General features: G+C 42.5%; 1 protein-coding gene across 1 annotated transcript in view; it reads left to right on the top strand.

Moving 5' to 3' along the window:
* DCAF1 (DDB1 and CUL4 associated factor 1) overlaps positions 1 to 16,371 on the top strand; it is an 84,661-nt gene that overhangs the window by 50,868 nt on the left and 17,422 nt on the right. The window contains exons 12-19 of the mRNA XM_062200990.1: positions 1,534 to 1,703; positions 4,883 to 5,007; positions 6,576 to 7,839; positions 8,957 to 9,155; positions 9,601 to 9,683; positions 10,173 to 10,257; positions 13,375 to 13,608; positions 15,437 to 15,530. Of these exons, the coding sequence (XP_062056974.1) occupies positions 1,534 to 1,703; positions 4,883 to 5,007; positions 6,576 to 7,839; positions 8,957 to 9,155; positions 9,601 to 9,683; positions 10,173 to 10,257; positions 13,375 to 13,608; positions 15,437 to 15,530 (2,254 nt within the window). The remainder of the gene's footprint in view (positions 1 to 1,533; positions 1,704 to 4,882; positions 5,008 to 6,575; positions 7,840 to 8,956; positions 9,156 to 9,600; positions 9,684 to 10,172; positions 10,258 to 13,374; positions 13,609 to 15,436; positions 15,531 to 16,371) is intronic.

The following is a 16,371-nucleotide window of genomic DNA, read 5'->3' as shown; positions in this document are numbered from 1 at the left end:
AAGATGTGTCTATAATGACTTTTCTATCATTTTAGCATTGGGACTGGTGCTGTAGTGCAATAGGTTAAGCCAGCCCTTGTGATGCTCGCATTCTGTATCAGAGTGCCAGTTTGAGTCCAGGCTCTTCTGCTTCTGATCCAGCTTATTTAATAAGATCAGTGTCTACATGTTTTAGAAATGATAAATTGAAAGTTACCATTATATGGAGGTGCTTATCTTCTTAGGCTGTGAAATATATGCACAAAGGAATCTTTTGTAAATTTTTATGGCAAAATATATGTGAGTCTAGTTATAAATACTACAAACAAAAGGTGAAACATTAAATAGTCATTTCATCTAAAGAATATTATTTACTCAAGAATTGTAGAATTTGAAAGCTGTTATTACCTAGGATTTTTTTTTTTTTGACAGGCAGAGTGGACAGTGAGAGAGAGAGACAGAGAGAAAGGTCTTCCTTTTGCCGTTGGTTCACCCTCCAGTGGCTGCCGCGGTAGGAGCGCTGTGGCCGGCGCACTGCGCTGATCCGATGGCAGGAGCCAGGTGCTTCTCCTGGTCTCCCATGGGCTGCAGGGCCCAAGCACTTGGACCATCCTCCACTGCACTCCCTGGCCACAGCAGAGAGTTGGCCTGGAATAGGGGCAACCGGGACAGGATCGGTGCCCCGACCGGGACTGGAACCCGGTGTGCCGGCGCTGCAAGGCGGAGGATTAGCCTAGTGAGCCGCGGCGCCGGCTGGATTTTTTTTTTTAAAGATTTATTTATTTACTTGAAAGCCAGAATTAGGGAGAGAGAGAGACATAGACAGATCTTCCATCTGCTGATTCACTCCCCAAATGACTGAGATGGCTGGAACTGCGCCAGTTCGAAGCCAGGAGCTTCTTCCGGATCTCCTATGTGGGTGCAGGGGCCCAGGTACTTGGGCCATCCTCCCCTGCTTTTCCAGGTGCATTAGCGGAGAGTTGGATCAGAAGTGGAACTTCAACCATGGGAGTTAAACTGGCGCCCATGTAGGATGCTGGCATTGCAGGTGGCAGCTTTACCTGCTATACCAGAATGCTGGCCCCTGAGCTTTGTTACTAAAACTTGTTGACCATGGCCTGTATTGTGACGTAGCAGGGAAAGCTCTGCTCAGGTAAAGCCCTGCAGTGCTGCCATCACACATGGGTGCCAGTTGTAATCCTGACCGCTGCACTTCTGATCCAGCTCTCTGCTATGGCCTGGGGAGGTAATGGAAGATGGCCCAAGTGCTTGGGGTCCTGCATCCACATGGGAAATCTGGAAGAGGCTCCTGGCTCCTGGCTTTGGCCTGGCCCAGCCTTGGCGTTGCAGCCAATTGGAGAGTGAACCAGTGGATGGAAGACCTCTCTCTCTCTCTCTGTCTCTGTCTCTTCTTCTTTCTCTGTGTAACTCTGGCTTTCAAAAAATAAACGATCTTTAAGTTAAAATCAAACTTGTTGACCAGTGAAGTTCAAGAAAGTGGCTGGGCGATAAGAGTTAAATGTGATAATAATAAATAAATTTCTCTCCTTCTAGGCATGTTCATATACCCATGAACAGATTGTGGAGATGATGGAGTTTTTGATAGAATATGGCCCAGCACAGCTGTACTGGGAACCAGCTGAAGTCTTCCTCAAACTGTCTTGTGTGCAACTCTTGTTGCAGCTTATTTCTATTGCCTGCAATTGGAAGACCTATTATGCAAGGTGGGACCAGAGGGAGGTTTCAGATGAAGTTCATTCCTGCTTACTGCTTTTGCTAAAGTTGATGTTGGTTTGCGCATTGTGTATGATAAACTTCTGTTGAACTGAGTTTTGGACTTTTATCTGAGAAAGTAGATTAACCATGAAAACATTTAATTTATAGAGTGCTTTTTATATAATTTCAGTGATTGTGAATATTGCTCAGTAGATAATGATGAACATCTCTACCCTCAGAGAAGTCACATTGTTTACATGGCTATAGCTGCAGAGTTGGAGTTGAAGTCTGTTTTTTATTGTTTTTTAAGATTTATTCATTTATTTGAAAGACTTACACAGAGAAGGAGAGGCAGATAGAGGTCTTCCATCTGCTGGTTCACTCCCCAGTTAGCTACAATGGCTGGGGCTGTGCTGAACTGAAGCCAGGAGACAGGAGCTTCCTCCTCTCCCACATGGGTGCAGGGGCCAGAGGACTTGGGCCATCCTCCACTGCTTTCCCAGGCCATGGCAGAGAGCTGGATTGGAAATGGAACAGCTGGGACTATAACTGGCGCCCTATGGGATGCCAGCACTGCAAACCATGGCCTTACCTGCCACGCCACAGCGCCGGCCCCTGAAGTCCTTTTTTGAGACTGAAATGCAGTATTCTTTGGTACTTAGGCTTTGAATGTCTTATTATTACTTGACAACCATATAGAATGTTAATTTTACTTTGGCATAGACTTTTTTGTCTTGGAATTTATCACAGTGCTGAATATTTACAGTTCATTTAAAAGCAGTTCGCATGCTGAACAGGATAAGGCTCATAAAAGGGCAACTGGGTAATCAAGAAGAGGCTGGGTGCGTTCTGTTGTAAGATGATGTAAAAAAAATATAACGTGACAAAATTTATCAACGGTAGTTTTTGACCTTCTTTCTCTCTGGAGCTACTGCTATAAAGATGAGAGAGACTTATTTAGGGTGACTATAGCTCGTTTACTATAGCCCAGTATATTAATTCTAGTGAGGTACTTTTGGAGTAGCTGTTGTCAAATTTTCTGGTCTCAGGAACCCTTTACCATAAAAATTGTTGTTTTTGTGTTTTATCTGTTGATGTTTACTGTTTTAGAAATTAAAACTGAGAAAATATAAAGCTGTTTAAAAATAATGTCAACCTGTAGCATGTTAGTTAGCATTTTTAATTAAAAAATTTCAAAATAAAACCAGATGATTTTAGCAAGTTTTAAAAAATGTTTGGCTTAATATCTCATATCTGCTTCATTACTCAATCTTTTGTGACATCACCTATTACATAGCCTCTGGATGATTCTACTATGCACTTGTGAGAGAATGAGAGTGAGAGATGAAAATAACTTGACATCATAGGGTCCTAGAGACCTTCCAGTTCCCCTAACCACACTTATAGATCCACAGTTGTAGCTGCTGAAAAGTAGGCTATTACATTTACTCGGAGAGCTACTTTAAAAAATGATGAAAGCTTAAAAACAACTGGGAAGGATGTAAATACATTTTAAAAGATTTTTATTTAAAATATATTTCTGTCTGGTAAATTTGTTTGGTTTATTGATTTAAAAATCTTATTTTTATAAACAAAATAAATACTTCTTTCTGCTTTACTAGAGCCTTACATTGCAAAGAGAAATGAAGATCCTTCTTAGACTGTGCCTTAATGTCTGTAAATTAGACATAATTGAGATTGTAGTATTTTATCAGATTCATCTTTTTAATGAAATATTCCATAATACAGAAAGATGCAAAGAATGATATGGCAAATATAGCAACTACTGTGTGGCCACGGTTGGTTTATTGCCATATTTGCCTCTTCCTTAGTTCCCTTTCTTTTCCTGCCTCGAGTAATAAGTCTTGAGAATTTGAAATATATTCTCTGTTTATGTTTTTATTCATATATAGCTGCATGTCTATAACTGATAATATAGTTCTGCTTTGTAAGTTTCTAAATTAGGTGAATATTATGTGCATCTTTTACAGCTTGTTTTTTCCATTTTTGTTTCTGAGACTTATGCATGTTGGTATTTAACAGAAACTACTGTGTTTCTTTACTGCAGTGTCCCCCTGCTGATGAACATCAAATGTCTTTTTCCTTTTTTATTTGTGCTCACAAATGGCACTGTAACTTCCTTTTGGAATCTCTCTTGAGGATATGATGTGTATAACCTAGGTGTAGGTTCTGCATTTATTGGGTGTTGCCAGAGTGTAAAATGATCATACCATTTTCTTCTCCTACCAGCAGTATATGGCAGCTTTAATTTTTCTGCCTGCCTGTCAATTCTTGGTGTTGTCATATTTTTAATTTTATATCTTATATTTTCTGTTTTATTATTTTATCTTCAGCTTTTCCCTTGCTATTTAGAATATTTTAAAAACTGTCAGTGGCAGCAGAGTAGTTTATCATATGAATGTACTGTATTGTAACACATGTATTCCTGTGTCTATGCACGGTTTCCTAATTCCTTTACTGTTTTAAATGTGGCAGTAGACATCTTAATACATAAATGCGTGTTTGTACTTTTTTTTAAAAAGATGATTTATTTATTTATTTGAAAGAACCACAGAGAGGGAGAGATAGAGGGGTCTTCCATCTGCTGATACACTCTCCATATGGCTGCAACAGCCAGGCCATAGCCAGGAGCCTCCTCCAGGTCTTTCTGCATGGAGTCAGAGGGGCCCAAGCACTTGAGCCATCTTCTGCTGCTTTCACAGGCATACTGGTGGGAGCTGGATTGGAAGTGGAGCAGCTAGTACATGAATGTGGGCAGCCAGCACCGCACATCGTGGCCTAACCTGTCAGGCCAAAGTGCTGGCCCCAGTTATGGACATTTTAAGAATCTTTTTCTCATTTCCAGATAAGTTTCTACAAAGAATATCTTAATTTCTATTCCCACCAAGTTTGGGAACTTTTGTCTGTATATATCTTCACTAGCATTGAGTAGGGTTTTTAATCTCAGCAGATTGAGGTAAAAGTTTTATCACTATGTTTTTTCGAACTAATGTCATGGTGACTTAAAAATCTATCAGTGCTGTGGCTAGGGATAGAACCACATAGGTAGCGGTTTTAATCTATTTTATGAGTATCTCTCTTATTGTAAGCTGTTTTTTTTTTTCCTTTTTTCTTTTCTTATGGCTGTATTTTAGTTTCCTTTTGATTAATTCTTCTTCCTGTCCAGGAATGATACTGTGCGCTTTGCTTTGGATGTCCTGGCTATTCTTACTGTGGTGCCAAAAATCCAGCTTCAGTTGGCAGAATCAGTGGATGTGTTGGACGAAGCTGGCTCTACCGTCTCCACTGTGGGTAGGTTTTCCCTTTTTTTTGTTCCTTTGTCTGGGTTTGTTTTCCTTTGCTGCTGTGGTCCTAGTTATTTACTTGAACTGACGGGGGGATATGAGAACCAGACAGTAGGGGAGGAGGATACCTTGTATTTTTCTTGTTGGTGGTGCCATACAGGTTTCTTGTAAGGGAATCATACGAGTAAATTTGGATTTTTTGAGTGGCACAGACATTTCTGTATTCCTGAAAACCGTGTACGCTACAGAGTCTTTTTTTTCTTTCAAAGATTCATTTATTTATTGGGAAGGCAGAGTTATAGAGAGGCAGAGGGAGAGACAGAGAGAAAGGTCTTTGATCTCCTGGTTCATTCCCCAAATGGTTGTAATGGCTGGAGCTGGACTGATCCAAAATCAGGAGCTTCTTCCAGGTCTCCCTTGCAGGTGCAAGAGTCCAAGGACTTGGTTCTCCTTCTACTGCTTTCCCAAACCAAAGCAGAGAGCTGGATTGGAAGTGGAACAGTCAGGTCTTGAACTGGCCCCCATATAGGATGCTGGAACTGCAGGCAGTGGCTTTACCTGCCACAGCAGCGGCCCCTTTACAGAGTCTTGCAGTATAAAGATTTATGCAATATAAAGATTTATGGGAAAAATGCTTTTGCGTAGATAGTAAAAACTTAAGCAACGTGAATATTTAAGAAAACAAAAACAGTGACTGGCAGGCAGCTGAAAATGGGTAAAAATCACACACAAGGTAAATAGACTTTGAGATACAGTTTATTTTATTTTTATTTTTATTTATTTTTTTGACAGGCAGAGTGGACAGTGAGAGAGAGAGACAGAGAGGAAGGTCTTCCTTTTGCCGTTGGTTCACCCTCCAATGGCTGCCGCGGCCGGCGCACCACGCTGATCCAATGGCAGGAGCCAGGTTCTTCTCCTGGTCTCCCATGGGGTGCAGGGCCCAAGGACTTGGGCCATCCTCCATCTGCACCCCCTGGCCACAGCAGAGAGCTGGCCTGGAAGAGGGGCAACCAGGACAGAATCCGGTGCCCCAACCGGGACTAGAACCCGGTGTGCCGGCGCCGCAAGGCGGAGGATTAGCCTGTTGAGCCACGGTGCCGGCCGAGATACAGTTTATTAAGATCAAGGCTTGATGGGGGTGCTGCTGAGGTGGGCATGTACATCCTGGGGTGCTTCAGTCTGGGAACAAAGCCCAAGGTGCAGGAGCTTGGTTTAACTTTCTTAGTGTGTTGTGGGAAGGGTAGAAATGGTCTCCTGGCAGCCAAGCCGAGGGCTTTCTCCTTTCCTGCTGAAGATTTTAACTTATTTTGACTCCTCTTAATCTAGGAAAAATGAACCTTAATAATTTCTATATAAATGCTAGTAACTATATAGGAGATGTTGTATCATAAAGCTACATACTTGAAGAACTAATTGTATTTTCTGCAAACAACTCCTTATACTTTTTAAAAGAGTGAGGTAGTTTCTTCTTTAAAAGTAGAAGGGAATGATTAGAATGCCACATTTTGAGTCTGAAACCATTGAAATCAGTCATGAGTTTTACAAGGATTGATGCGAGTTTTTTCCCTCCATTAGGTATCAGCATTATTTTGGGAGTGGCTGAGGGTGAGTTCTTTATCCATGATGCTGAAATTCAGAAGTCAGCACTTCAAATTATCATCAATTGTGTGTGTGGCCCAGATAACCGAATATCCAGTATTGGCAAATTTATCTCTGGAACTCCTCGGAGAAAGCTGCCTCAGACCCCCAAAAGCAGCGAGCATACCCTGGCCAAGATGTGGAATGTGGTCCAGTCCAACAATGGCATCAAGGTTCTCTTGTCCTTGCTGTCCATTAAGATGCCCATCACCGATGCAGACCAGATCCGTGCCCTGGCCTGCAAGGCCCTGGTGGGCCTGTCTCGCAGTAGCACTGTCCGGCAGATCATCAGCAAACTGCCCCTTTTCAGCAGCTGCCAGATCCAGCAGCTGATGAAGGAGCCCGTGCTACAGGACAAGCGCAGTGACCACGTCAAGTTCTGCAAATACGCAGCTGAGCTCATTGAACGGGTGTCAGGAAAGCCGCTCCTCATTGGCACCGATGTGTCCCTAGCACGACTGCAGAAGGCAGATGTTGTCGCCCAGTCAAGGATCTCCTTCCCTGAGAAAGAGCTGCTTCTGTTGATACGAAACCATCTCATTTCTAAAGGGCTTGGAGAAACAGCGACGGTGCTGACGAAAGAGGCCGACCTGCCCATGACTGCTGCCTCCCATTCTTCTGCCTTCACCCCAGTAACTGCTGCTGCTTCACCTGTCTCTCTTCCCCGAACCCCTCGAATTGCCAATGGCATTGCAACTCGACTGGGCGGCCATGCTGCCGTGGGTGCCTCTGCCCCCTCTGCCCCCGCTGTCCATCCTCAGCCACGGCCCCCTCAGGGTTCACTAGCTTTGCCTGGCCCATCTTATGCAGGCAACTCCCCTTTGATTGGTAGGATCAGTTTTATCAGAGAGAGGCCATCACCTTGCAATGGCAGGAAAATCAGAGTGTTGCGGCAAAAGTCGGACCATGGCGCCTACAGCCAAAGCCCAGCCATAAAAAAGCAGCTGGACAGACATCTTCCTTCCCCGCCTACGCTGGACAGTATCATCACAGAATATCTTAGAGAGCAACATGCTCGATGCAAGAACCCAGTTGCTACTTGCCCACCTTTCTCTCTCTTTACTCCTCACCAGTGTCCTGAGCCAAAACAGAGGCGGCAAGCGCCAATAAACTTTACCTCAAGGCTTAACCGCAGGGCATCATTTCCAAAGTATGGAGGGGTAGATGGTGGATGCTTTGATAGGCACCTTATCTTTAGCAGGTAAGAAGAGGCCCTCTCCCATCCTGGGAATTGGAATTATTTAAATCAGAGTATTGGGGTGATGTCTGCATAGAGTGATTAGTCCAGTCAGCCATTTCCTGGTCTGAAATGCCATTCCTTGTCACATCAGTACATAAGCAGTGTGTGTCACCTTTTGTTTACCATAGAGTCTTTATGTCATTAATGGCGATACTTGAATATTGTGTTACCACTAGAGAGCCCACGCTCCCTAACCAGGATCTCAGCTCGTTTTGTGCTGGTCCAAAATGCCTTCCGATGTGAATTTTTTAAAATACTCATTTTCTTTTTATTTGAAAAGCAGACAGAAACAGATCCGTCTATTGGTTTAGTCCTCAAATGCCTGCAACAGCGGGGGCTGGACCAGACCGAAGTCAGGAGCCAGGAACTCAATCTTGATCTCACACATTGGGGCAGGGATCTGTAAAAAGAAGTTGAATTGGAATCAAAGTCAGGACTTCAAACAGGCATTCTGATGAGGAATGTGAGCATCCTGAACAGCATGTTAACTGCTGCATCAGATGCCTCCTTGAACATTGTGATTCCTTCAAAGTCTCATGAAAAGGGATCGCAGTTTTAAATGTGGGATTTTTTTAAAAGATTTATTTATTTATTTGAAAGAGTTACAGAGAGGCAGAGGTAGAGAGAGTTCTATCTGTTGGTTCACTTCTCAAATGGCCCCAGCTGGAACTGGGCTGATCCAGAGCCAGGAGCTTCTTCCAGGTCTCATGCAGGTGCAGAGGCCCAACGAGTTGGGCCATCTTCTGCTTTCCCAGGCCATAGCAGAGAGCTGGATCGGCAATGGAGCAGCTGGGACTTCAACCGGCATCTATATGGGATGCTGGAACTGGAGGCAGCGACTTTACCCACTTTACCCACTGTGCCACAGTGCTGGCCCCTAAATATGGGAATTTTTGTTATTTAAATTTGTAAGTGGAGGTCCTTTTCTCTCATTTAAATTTGAAAATGAACCAGTGAAGGTTAGTGTGATATTTTAAAGAACTTATTTCACACCTATTCAAACCTAAGTCCTTCTAGCAAGTTTTCTTTTTGAGTCCCTGCACATTCTGTGTCTCTGATTCTCTTTTGTTTTGCTTAGATTCCGTCCTATTTCAGTGTTCCGAGAAGCCAATGAAGATGAGAGTGGCTTCACCTGCTGTGCGTTCTCAGCACGGGAGCGGTTCCTGATGCTTGGCACCTGCACAGGGCAGCTGAAGCTCTATAATGTGTTTAGTGGACAGGAGGAGGCCAGTTACAACTGTCACAACTCGGCTATCACACACCTTGAACCTTCTAGGGTGAGGGTCCCTTCTTCCTGGGTGCTCTCATTTCTAAGATGGGTTGGTGAACTCCTCTTTTGTTGGAGTTTCTTGTGAGGAATCCTTACCTCTAAAGTCTAGGTGAAATCGACTAGACTCCAAGGGAAACTGAGGAGTGTGCCAAGTATCAAGAGAAGTGGTTATCTTTGATGTCTTTCCAAGTTTTCTTCCTCTTTGGAGCCATTGTATTTTTGTTACGAGCCCAGAAGGATTTAATGCACTGTTAAATTTATTTTCTAGTACACTGCAGGTACATGTATTTAAATCTTAGTGACTTCTGATTAGTTCTTGGCTCCTGAAAGTTGTTTTTTCTCTTTAATCCAGTAATGCTTTTATGTACATATTTTAAAAATACTAATGGTAGATAGCAACATCTACATGTATATAAACCCACATTTACCCTCCTTGGGCCTCCTTCTTTCAGGACGGGTCCTTGCTGCTGACATCTGCTACTTGGAGCCAGCCTTTGTCTGCACTTTGGGGAATGAAATCAGTATTTGATATGAAGTATGTATCTGCTTTTGTAGTCTGGTGTTCCAGTGTTTTGTTTATATAATTTATGCTCCATCTGTTTCTTGGACTAGAGGCCTTTTGGGAAAAGTAGGATGCTGTGAGTTATTGTTAACTTCTTCATTTTAGGCTTATGTTTTAATAAAATTTTATCTTTTAATTTCTAGATGCTCCTGGAAAGTATATACTTGCCTATTTGGGCAGCAGATCCTTCACTTAACTCCAAATGGTCATCTTTATATTTTGCCAAGTTCACATGGGCCATTTACATTCTAATCTTTAGTATTTCAAAGGCACATGTGCCCTGTGGTCATTTTTCCAACCAAGGAATCCCTGTCAGGGTATGCCTAGACAAACTGCTGGAGGGAATATTCTCTTTAATCTCACTGTACAGTTGTTTCCTCTGTGGGAGCCAAGGCGTAAGAGGTTGCAGTGTGTGCAGGAGTCTGTCCTGACATCTTGACATTTCAGTGCTTTTGTCTGTAGGCATTCCTTCACAGAAGACCACTATGTGGAATTCAGTAAGCACTCTCAGGACCGAGTCATAGGCACGAAGGGAGACATTGCCCACGTAAGTACTGAAGGAACCTCTGCTTTCAAGCTCACTTTGCCCATTTGTTAATTCAGAAATATTCTGGGCTGAATGTGAGGGCTTAGTGGGTATCTAGAAATTATACAGTGATAGTCCTTCCAGTTAAACTCTGCAAGTGTATTAAAGTAGTTTTAAGTTATATAGGAAAAATGTGAAATAACTGACTCTGAACTTAATCTTGCAGCTTGAGGAAGATGCTGTTAGCACAGCAGATATCTTTGAGTTCTTACCAAGTTTTAGGTGAGAGAAAATCCCTGCCTTTTTGGGCTCATGTTAGATGGTGGGTTGCTGCAGAGGAAAAGAAAGAAGCAGGGTAAGAGGGAAGAAATGCTTGATAGTGTGGTCAGGGACTGTTTTGTTAGCTTCACTGATTGGATAGTGTTTAAGCAGAGCTCTTGAAGGACTTGTGACTGTCTCGCAGGTGTCATTCTAAGGCAGAGGGAGTGGCCAGGAAACAGCCTTGTTTGGGAGCTGGGAGGGACAGGAGAGGGTAAGAGCTACGGTCAGTGATGGGTACATATCCCGTAGCATCGTGGAGGAGGTAGTTGGGACCTTTAGCTTTTCTTCTGAGGAAGGTGAAGACAACTGGAGGGTGGCAGAAGATACATGACTGGATATGAAATTCCTAAAGCATGATTTGTTTCTGTGAGAGAAGTAAAAGTAGACCTTCCAGGCAGGAGGATATTGTATCATGAGTAATGGGGCATGATCCAGATAGACATGCAGAGGCCTTGAAAAATGATGGGCCATAGTCCTGAGGTTTTGGATATGTGAAGTTTGAGATTCTTTTAGACATTAACTGGGAATTGAATGTACAGATTGGGAGTTGAGAAGTCTGGGATGGGGGTTAAAATTAGGAGAGTTGTGCATATATCAATAATATTTATAGCTATGAACCTGGATGAGATTAAGGGGGCTAAAGGAGAGGTGTAGGGACAGCCCTTGCATGTGCCAGTGTTTAGAAGTTGCCAAATGAGGAGGATCTTAGGGAGGAGACCAGAGAGAATGACCAGAAAGTCAAAAGGAAACCCCAGGAAAAAGACCTAAAAGCCAATGGAAGACTGTGTTTTGAGGAATGATTGATCAGTTGAGTCAGAAATTGCTGATGAGTTGAATATAAGGATGAGAACTGAGTGGGAGTGTTGAACAACATAGAGGTTATTATATAGTTACAAATATATTTAGTTATACATGATAGTTCTGGGGCCGGGGTTGTTGTACACTGGGTTCGGCTGCTTGTTGGGAGGCCAGCATCCCATATCAGAGTACCAGTTCGAGTCCTGGCTGCTCTGCTTCCCATTTAGCTTCCTGCTAATACGCCTGGGAAGGCAGCAGTGATGGCCCAAATATTTGGACGCCTGTCACTTATTAGACCAGGGTGGAGTTCTGGCTTCAGCCTGGCCCAGACCTGGCTGTTGTGGGGGAGTAAACCAACGGATGGAAGATCATTCTCTCCCTCTTTGTCTCTGTTGCTCTGCCTTTCAAATAAGTACATAAATCTTTAAAATATAGGCTGTACACTGATCAGACAAAATCTTGGTTAGAGTGGTTTCATAGGAGGAGTGAAATAGACACATTGAGTATAGTCAGTTCCTTTAAATTATTTTGTTGGGATACAAAGCAGAGAAGTAGGGTAATGGCTTGAGGGGAGAATTTAGCATGGTAAATTTAGCATGGTAAAGGAGGATTTCCCTCAACTTTTCATTTGAAAATGTTAAAACATACTAAAATCATATGGAAAGAATGGTACATGTGTTCACTACCTGGATTCATCACTTTAATATTTTTCCATACTTTCTGTATGAATGTTTTTTCCTCAATTTGAAATTGAGTTAGAAGCATCATTACAGGACATGCATCATCTTTTTTTAAAATATTTTTATTTATTTGAAAGGCAGAGTTACAGAGAGGCAAAGACAGAGAGAGAAGCTTTCCATCTTTTGGTTCATTCACCAAATGGCTGCAACAGCTGGAGCTGGACCAATCCAAAGCCAAGAGCTAGGAGCTTCTTCCAGGTCTCCCATGCGTGTGCAGGGGCCCAAGCATTTGGGCTTGCTTCCACTGCTCTCCCAGGCCATATCAGAGACCTGGATCAGAAGTGGAGCAGCCAGGAATTGAACTGGTGCCCATATGGGTTGCCAGCACTGCAGGTGGCAGCCTTACCCACTATGCCACAGCGCCAGTCTCTGAACATGTATCTTCTTAAAATAAAACTATTTCATTACATAGTCACTTATCCAAATTAAGAAATTTAGAGTAATTCTCAAATTTCATCTAATATCCAGCCCATGCCCGGTTTTTCCAGTTGTTCTTGATGTGTTTGATTTCAAATATGTTGTTTTTTTTCCGAACTAGGATCCAGCCAAGATCACATATTTCATTTGGTTATTATGTTTAATGGTTTAAAAGCCAAGAACCCTTTCTCCAGTTCTCATGACACTGACTTTTGAAAAAGAGACCAGGCTAGTTGTCTTGTCCCATGATCTGGATATGTTTGTTTCCTTGTGGTGTTTCCTTATTTGTTTCTGTATCAAAAGAGTTTTTTTTTTTTTTTTTTTTAGAGATTGGAAATATAGCACACTTGTAAACTGATGGGAAAGATCTGGTCTCTGCATGAGTTGTACATTGTAGCCTTTGGAAACTTAGTAGGTGGACTAAAATAGGTATATTGGGAGGTTTTAAGAAGAAAAGAGTATTTCTTAGATGTTTTTCTTTAAAAAGTGACCCTTAAAGAGTATTCTGTGGGTAATCATTGATTGATCCATATGGAGAATTTCTCAGTTTTTATCTTAGAAACATTTTTCTGTTTCTTGAAAAGGGAAAAGGGAAGAAGAGTTTTCTTATCTTTAATGCAGTTTCACTTTTTATTTTCCTATCATAGGAAGGGGGTTATTCAAGCCTTGAATGGGAACCAAAGTACTTGAACTTTGCTTGGATTGGATCTTCTGCTTTCCAGTTACTTTACACTATTAGAGCTTTTGTAATTCATTGGGAAGGGATTAGAATACATGAGAGAGATATTTAACAGTTTCTCTTTAAATTTGTCAGTGGATGGTTTGGTCTGATTTTTCTCTTCCTACCCCTTCTTCTCTAAAGATTTATGATATTCAGACTGGCAACAAGCTGTTGACTCTGTTTAACCCAGATCTTGCTAACAACTACAAGAGGAACTGTGCCACCTTTAATCCTACAGATGATCTTGTCTTAAATGATGGCGTCCTCTGGGATGTCCGCTCTGCACAGGCCATCCACAAGTTTGACAAGTTCAACATGAACATCAGTGGCGTTTTTCATCCGAATGGGCTGGAAGTCATCATTAATACTGAGATTGTATCCTTTACACTAATTTCTTATTTTCAGTTTTGTTTTATGGTTTGTGATGTAGAAATAATTTCTCTTTCCACCAATACTTGGTTAAAGTATCCACACTGGAAGTAACATGATGCCTGTCCTTCGGTTGGAGTGTTAGGGTATCTCCAGCATACACATGTTTATGCTGGAAATTCCTGATGACTTTCACTAGTATATTTTCCATGTATTGGGAAGAGTCGCCATAGGTTCTTGCCTCCTTAATCTCGAAATATTGGATGGAGTTTTTTTCTGTCTTCAGAAGGGTTTTGTGTTTGTTATATAGAAATCACTTGCGAGGGGCCGGCGCAGAAACCCAGAGGATTAAAGCCCCAGCCTGTAGCGCTGGCATCCCATATGGGCGCTGATTTGAGCCCTGGCTGCTCCACTTTTCATCCAGCTCTCTGCTATGGCCTGAGAAAGCAGTGGAAGATGGTCCAAGTCCTTGGGCCCCTGCACCTGGGTGGGAGACCTGGAAGAAGCTCTTGGCTCCTGGCTTTGGATCGGCTCAGCTCTTGCTGTTGCAATCATAGTTGCAATCTCTCTGTAACTCTTTCAACTAAATAAAATAATTCGTAAAAACAACAAAAAAATTAATTGCTAGCCATAAGAGGGAAAGGAAAGTGCTACTATTGGAGGAAGGGAGCTCATATACATGAGGTACCATAGGATATTTTCAGGGACATCATTCAGTAATATGTATTGACCTTTTTTAAAAATAGTTTATGGTTTTTGTTTTTTAAAGATTTATTTTATTTTTAAAATTTGTTTGAAAGGCTAAGTTAGAGAAAGAGGTTTTTCATCTGCTGGTTTGCAATGGCCAGGGCTGGGCCAAGCTGAAATCAGACCAGGAGATTTTCCTGGGTCTCCCATGCTGTAGCAGGGGCCCAAGCACTTGGACCATTGTCCGTGGCTTTCCCAGGTGCATTAGCAGGGAGCTGGATCACAAATGGAGTAGCAGGGACTGGAACCGGCACCCATATGGGATGCCAGCACTGGAGGCGGTGATTTTACCTGCTGCACAACAGCCTGGTCCCTGTATTGAGGTTTTTTTTTTTTTAATTTATTTATTTGAAAGAGTTACACAGAGAGAGAAGAAAAGGCAAGAAGAGGTCTTCCATCTGCTGATTCACTCCCTAGTTGGCTGCAAGGCTGAGCTGCGCTGATTTGAAGCCAGGAGCCAGGAGCTGCTTCCAGGTCTCCCACATGGGTTCAGGGTCCCAAGGCCTTGGGCCATCTTCTTCTGCTGTCCCAGGCTATAGCAGAGAGCTGGATCCGAAGTGTAGCATCCAGGACTTGAACTAGCACCCATTTGGGATGCCGACACTGTGGTGGCAGCTTTACCTGCTACACCACAGTGCCGGCCTCTTGTATTGACTTCCAATGTATCAGTACTGAGCTGGGCACTTGGCCCAGCGGTTAGGCTACCATTTGGGAAGCCGTTATCCCATATTGGAGTGCCCGGGGTTCAGGTCCCAGCTGTGCTCTCAGTTTTAGCTTCCTGCGGATGCACCTTGGGAGGCAGCAAGTAATGGCCTAAGAAGCTGGGCCCCTAGCCCAGCTGTGCATGAGAACTGACTGAGTAATGGTTCTGTAATTCTGCTTTGGCCTGGCCCAGCCCCAGCTGTTGCAGGCATTTAGGATGTGAATCAGCAGAAAAATGGGAGATCTCTCTGTCTGCCTTCCTAAAAATGACAAATGTAATCGATACCTAGCCAGATGAAAAATGCAGTAGTTTAGAATTTCCTTCATGAAGTTAGTTAAGAAGTCCGCTGAAAAATAAGTTTTCCTTGACCCCTCTTCCTCCCAGTGGGACCTTCGAACTTTCCATCTTTTACACACTGTTCCTGCTTTGGATCAGTGTCGTGTGGTGTTCAACCATACAGGGACTGTGATGTATGGAGGTAATAAACTTTTTAATTTTCTTCATTATTGTCTACCCCCCTTCACTTAATTTGTTAAGTTCTTTTTGGAAATATCTATTGTGAATTGGAAAGCATCTGAAAGACATAATATAAGAAACAAAATGATAGTACAACTCTTGACAAAAGAGAAGGTGGAATTGTTGATTTACAGCTGTGGTGGGAAATCTTTTTCTCTGCCGTGGGCTATTTGGATGTTTATAACATCATTTGTGGACCATACAAAAGTATCAACTTATTTCATAAAACCATATGGTGTTGGCACTTCTTTTATTTATAAAATAGCTTTTATTTTATTTTTTCCTAAAGAAACAAAATTTCATAAGTACAATTTTAGGAATATAGTGATTCTTGCCACCAGACCTGCCCTCCCATCTTCTCTCCCACCCTACTTCTACCTTCCTCTTCCCATTCCCAGTCGTATTCTCCATTAAGATTCCTTTCAATTAACTTTATACACAAAAGACTGACTATACTAAATAAAGATTTCAACAATTTGTATACACACACACACACACACACACAAGAACTGTTTGAGAAAAAGTTTTACAGTTAATTCTAAGAATACAACTCATTGAGGACAGAGGTCCTGCATTGGAAATAAGTGCACAGTGACTCCTGTTGTTAATTTAACAATTAACACTCTTATATATGGTGTCAGTGATCACCCTAGGCTCTTGACATGAGCTTCCAAGGCTGTGGAAGCCTTTTGAATCCACAGTCTCTGTCAGTGTTTAGACAAGGCCATAACCAAAGTGGAAGTTCTTTCCTCCCTTCAGAGAAAAGTACCTCCTTCTCTAATGGCCACTTCTTTCCATTGGGG

Source organism: Lepus europaeus, chromosome 9, assembly GCF_033115175.1.
Source record: "Lepus europaeus isolate LE1 chromosome 9, mLepTim1.pri, whole genome shotgun sequence".
Lineage (NCBI taxonomy): Eukaryota > Metazoa > Chordata > Mammalia > Lagomorpha > Leporidae > Lepus > Lepus europaeus.
Note: the sequence above shows the minus strand (reverse complement) of the source record. Positions and strands in the feature narration are given on the sequence as shown.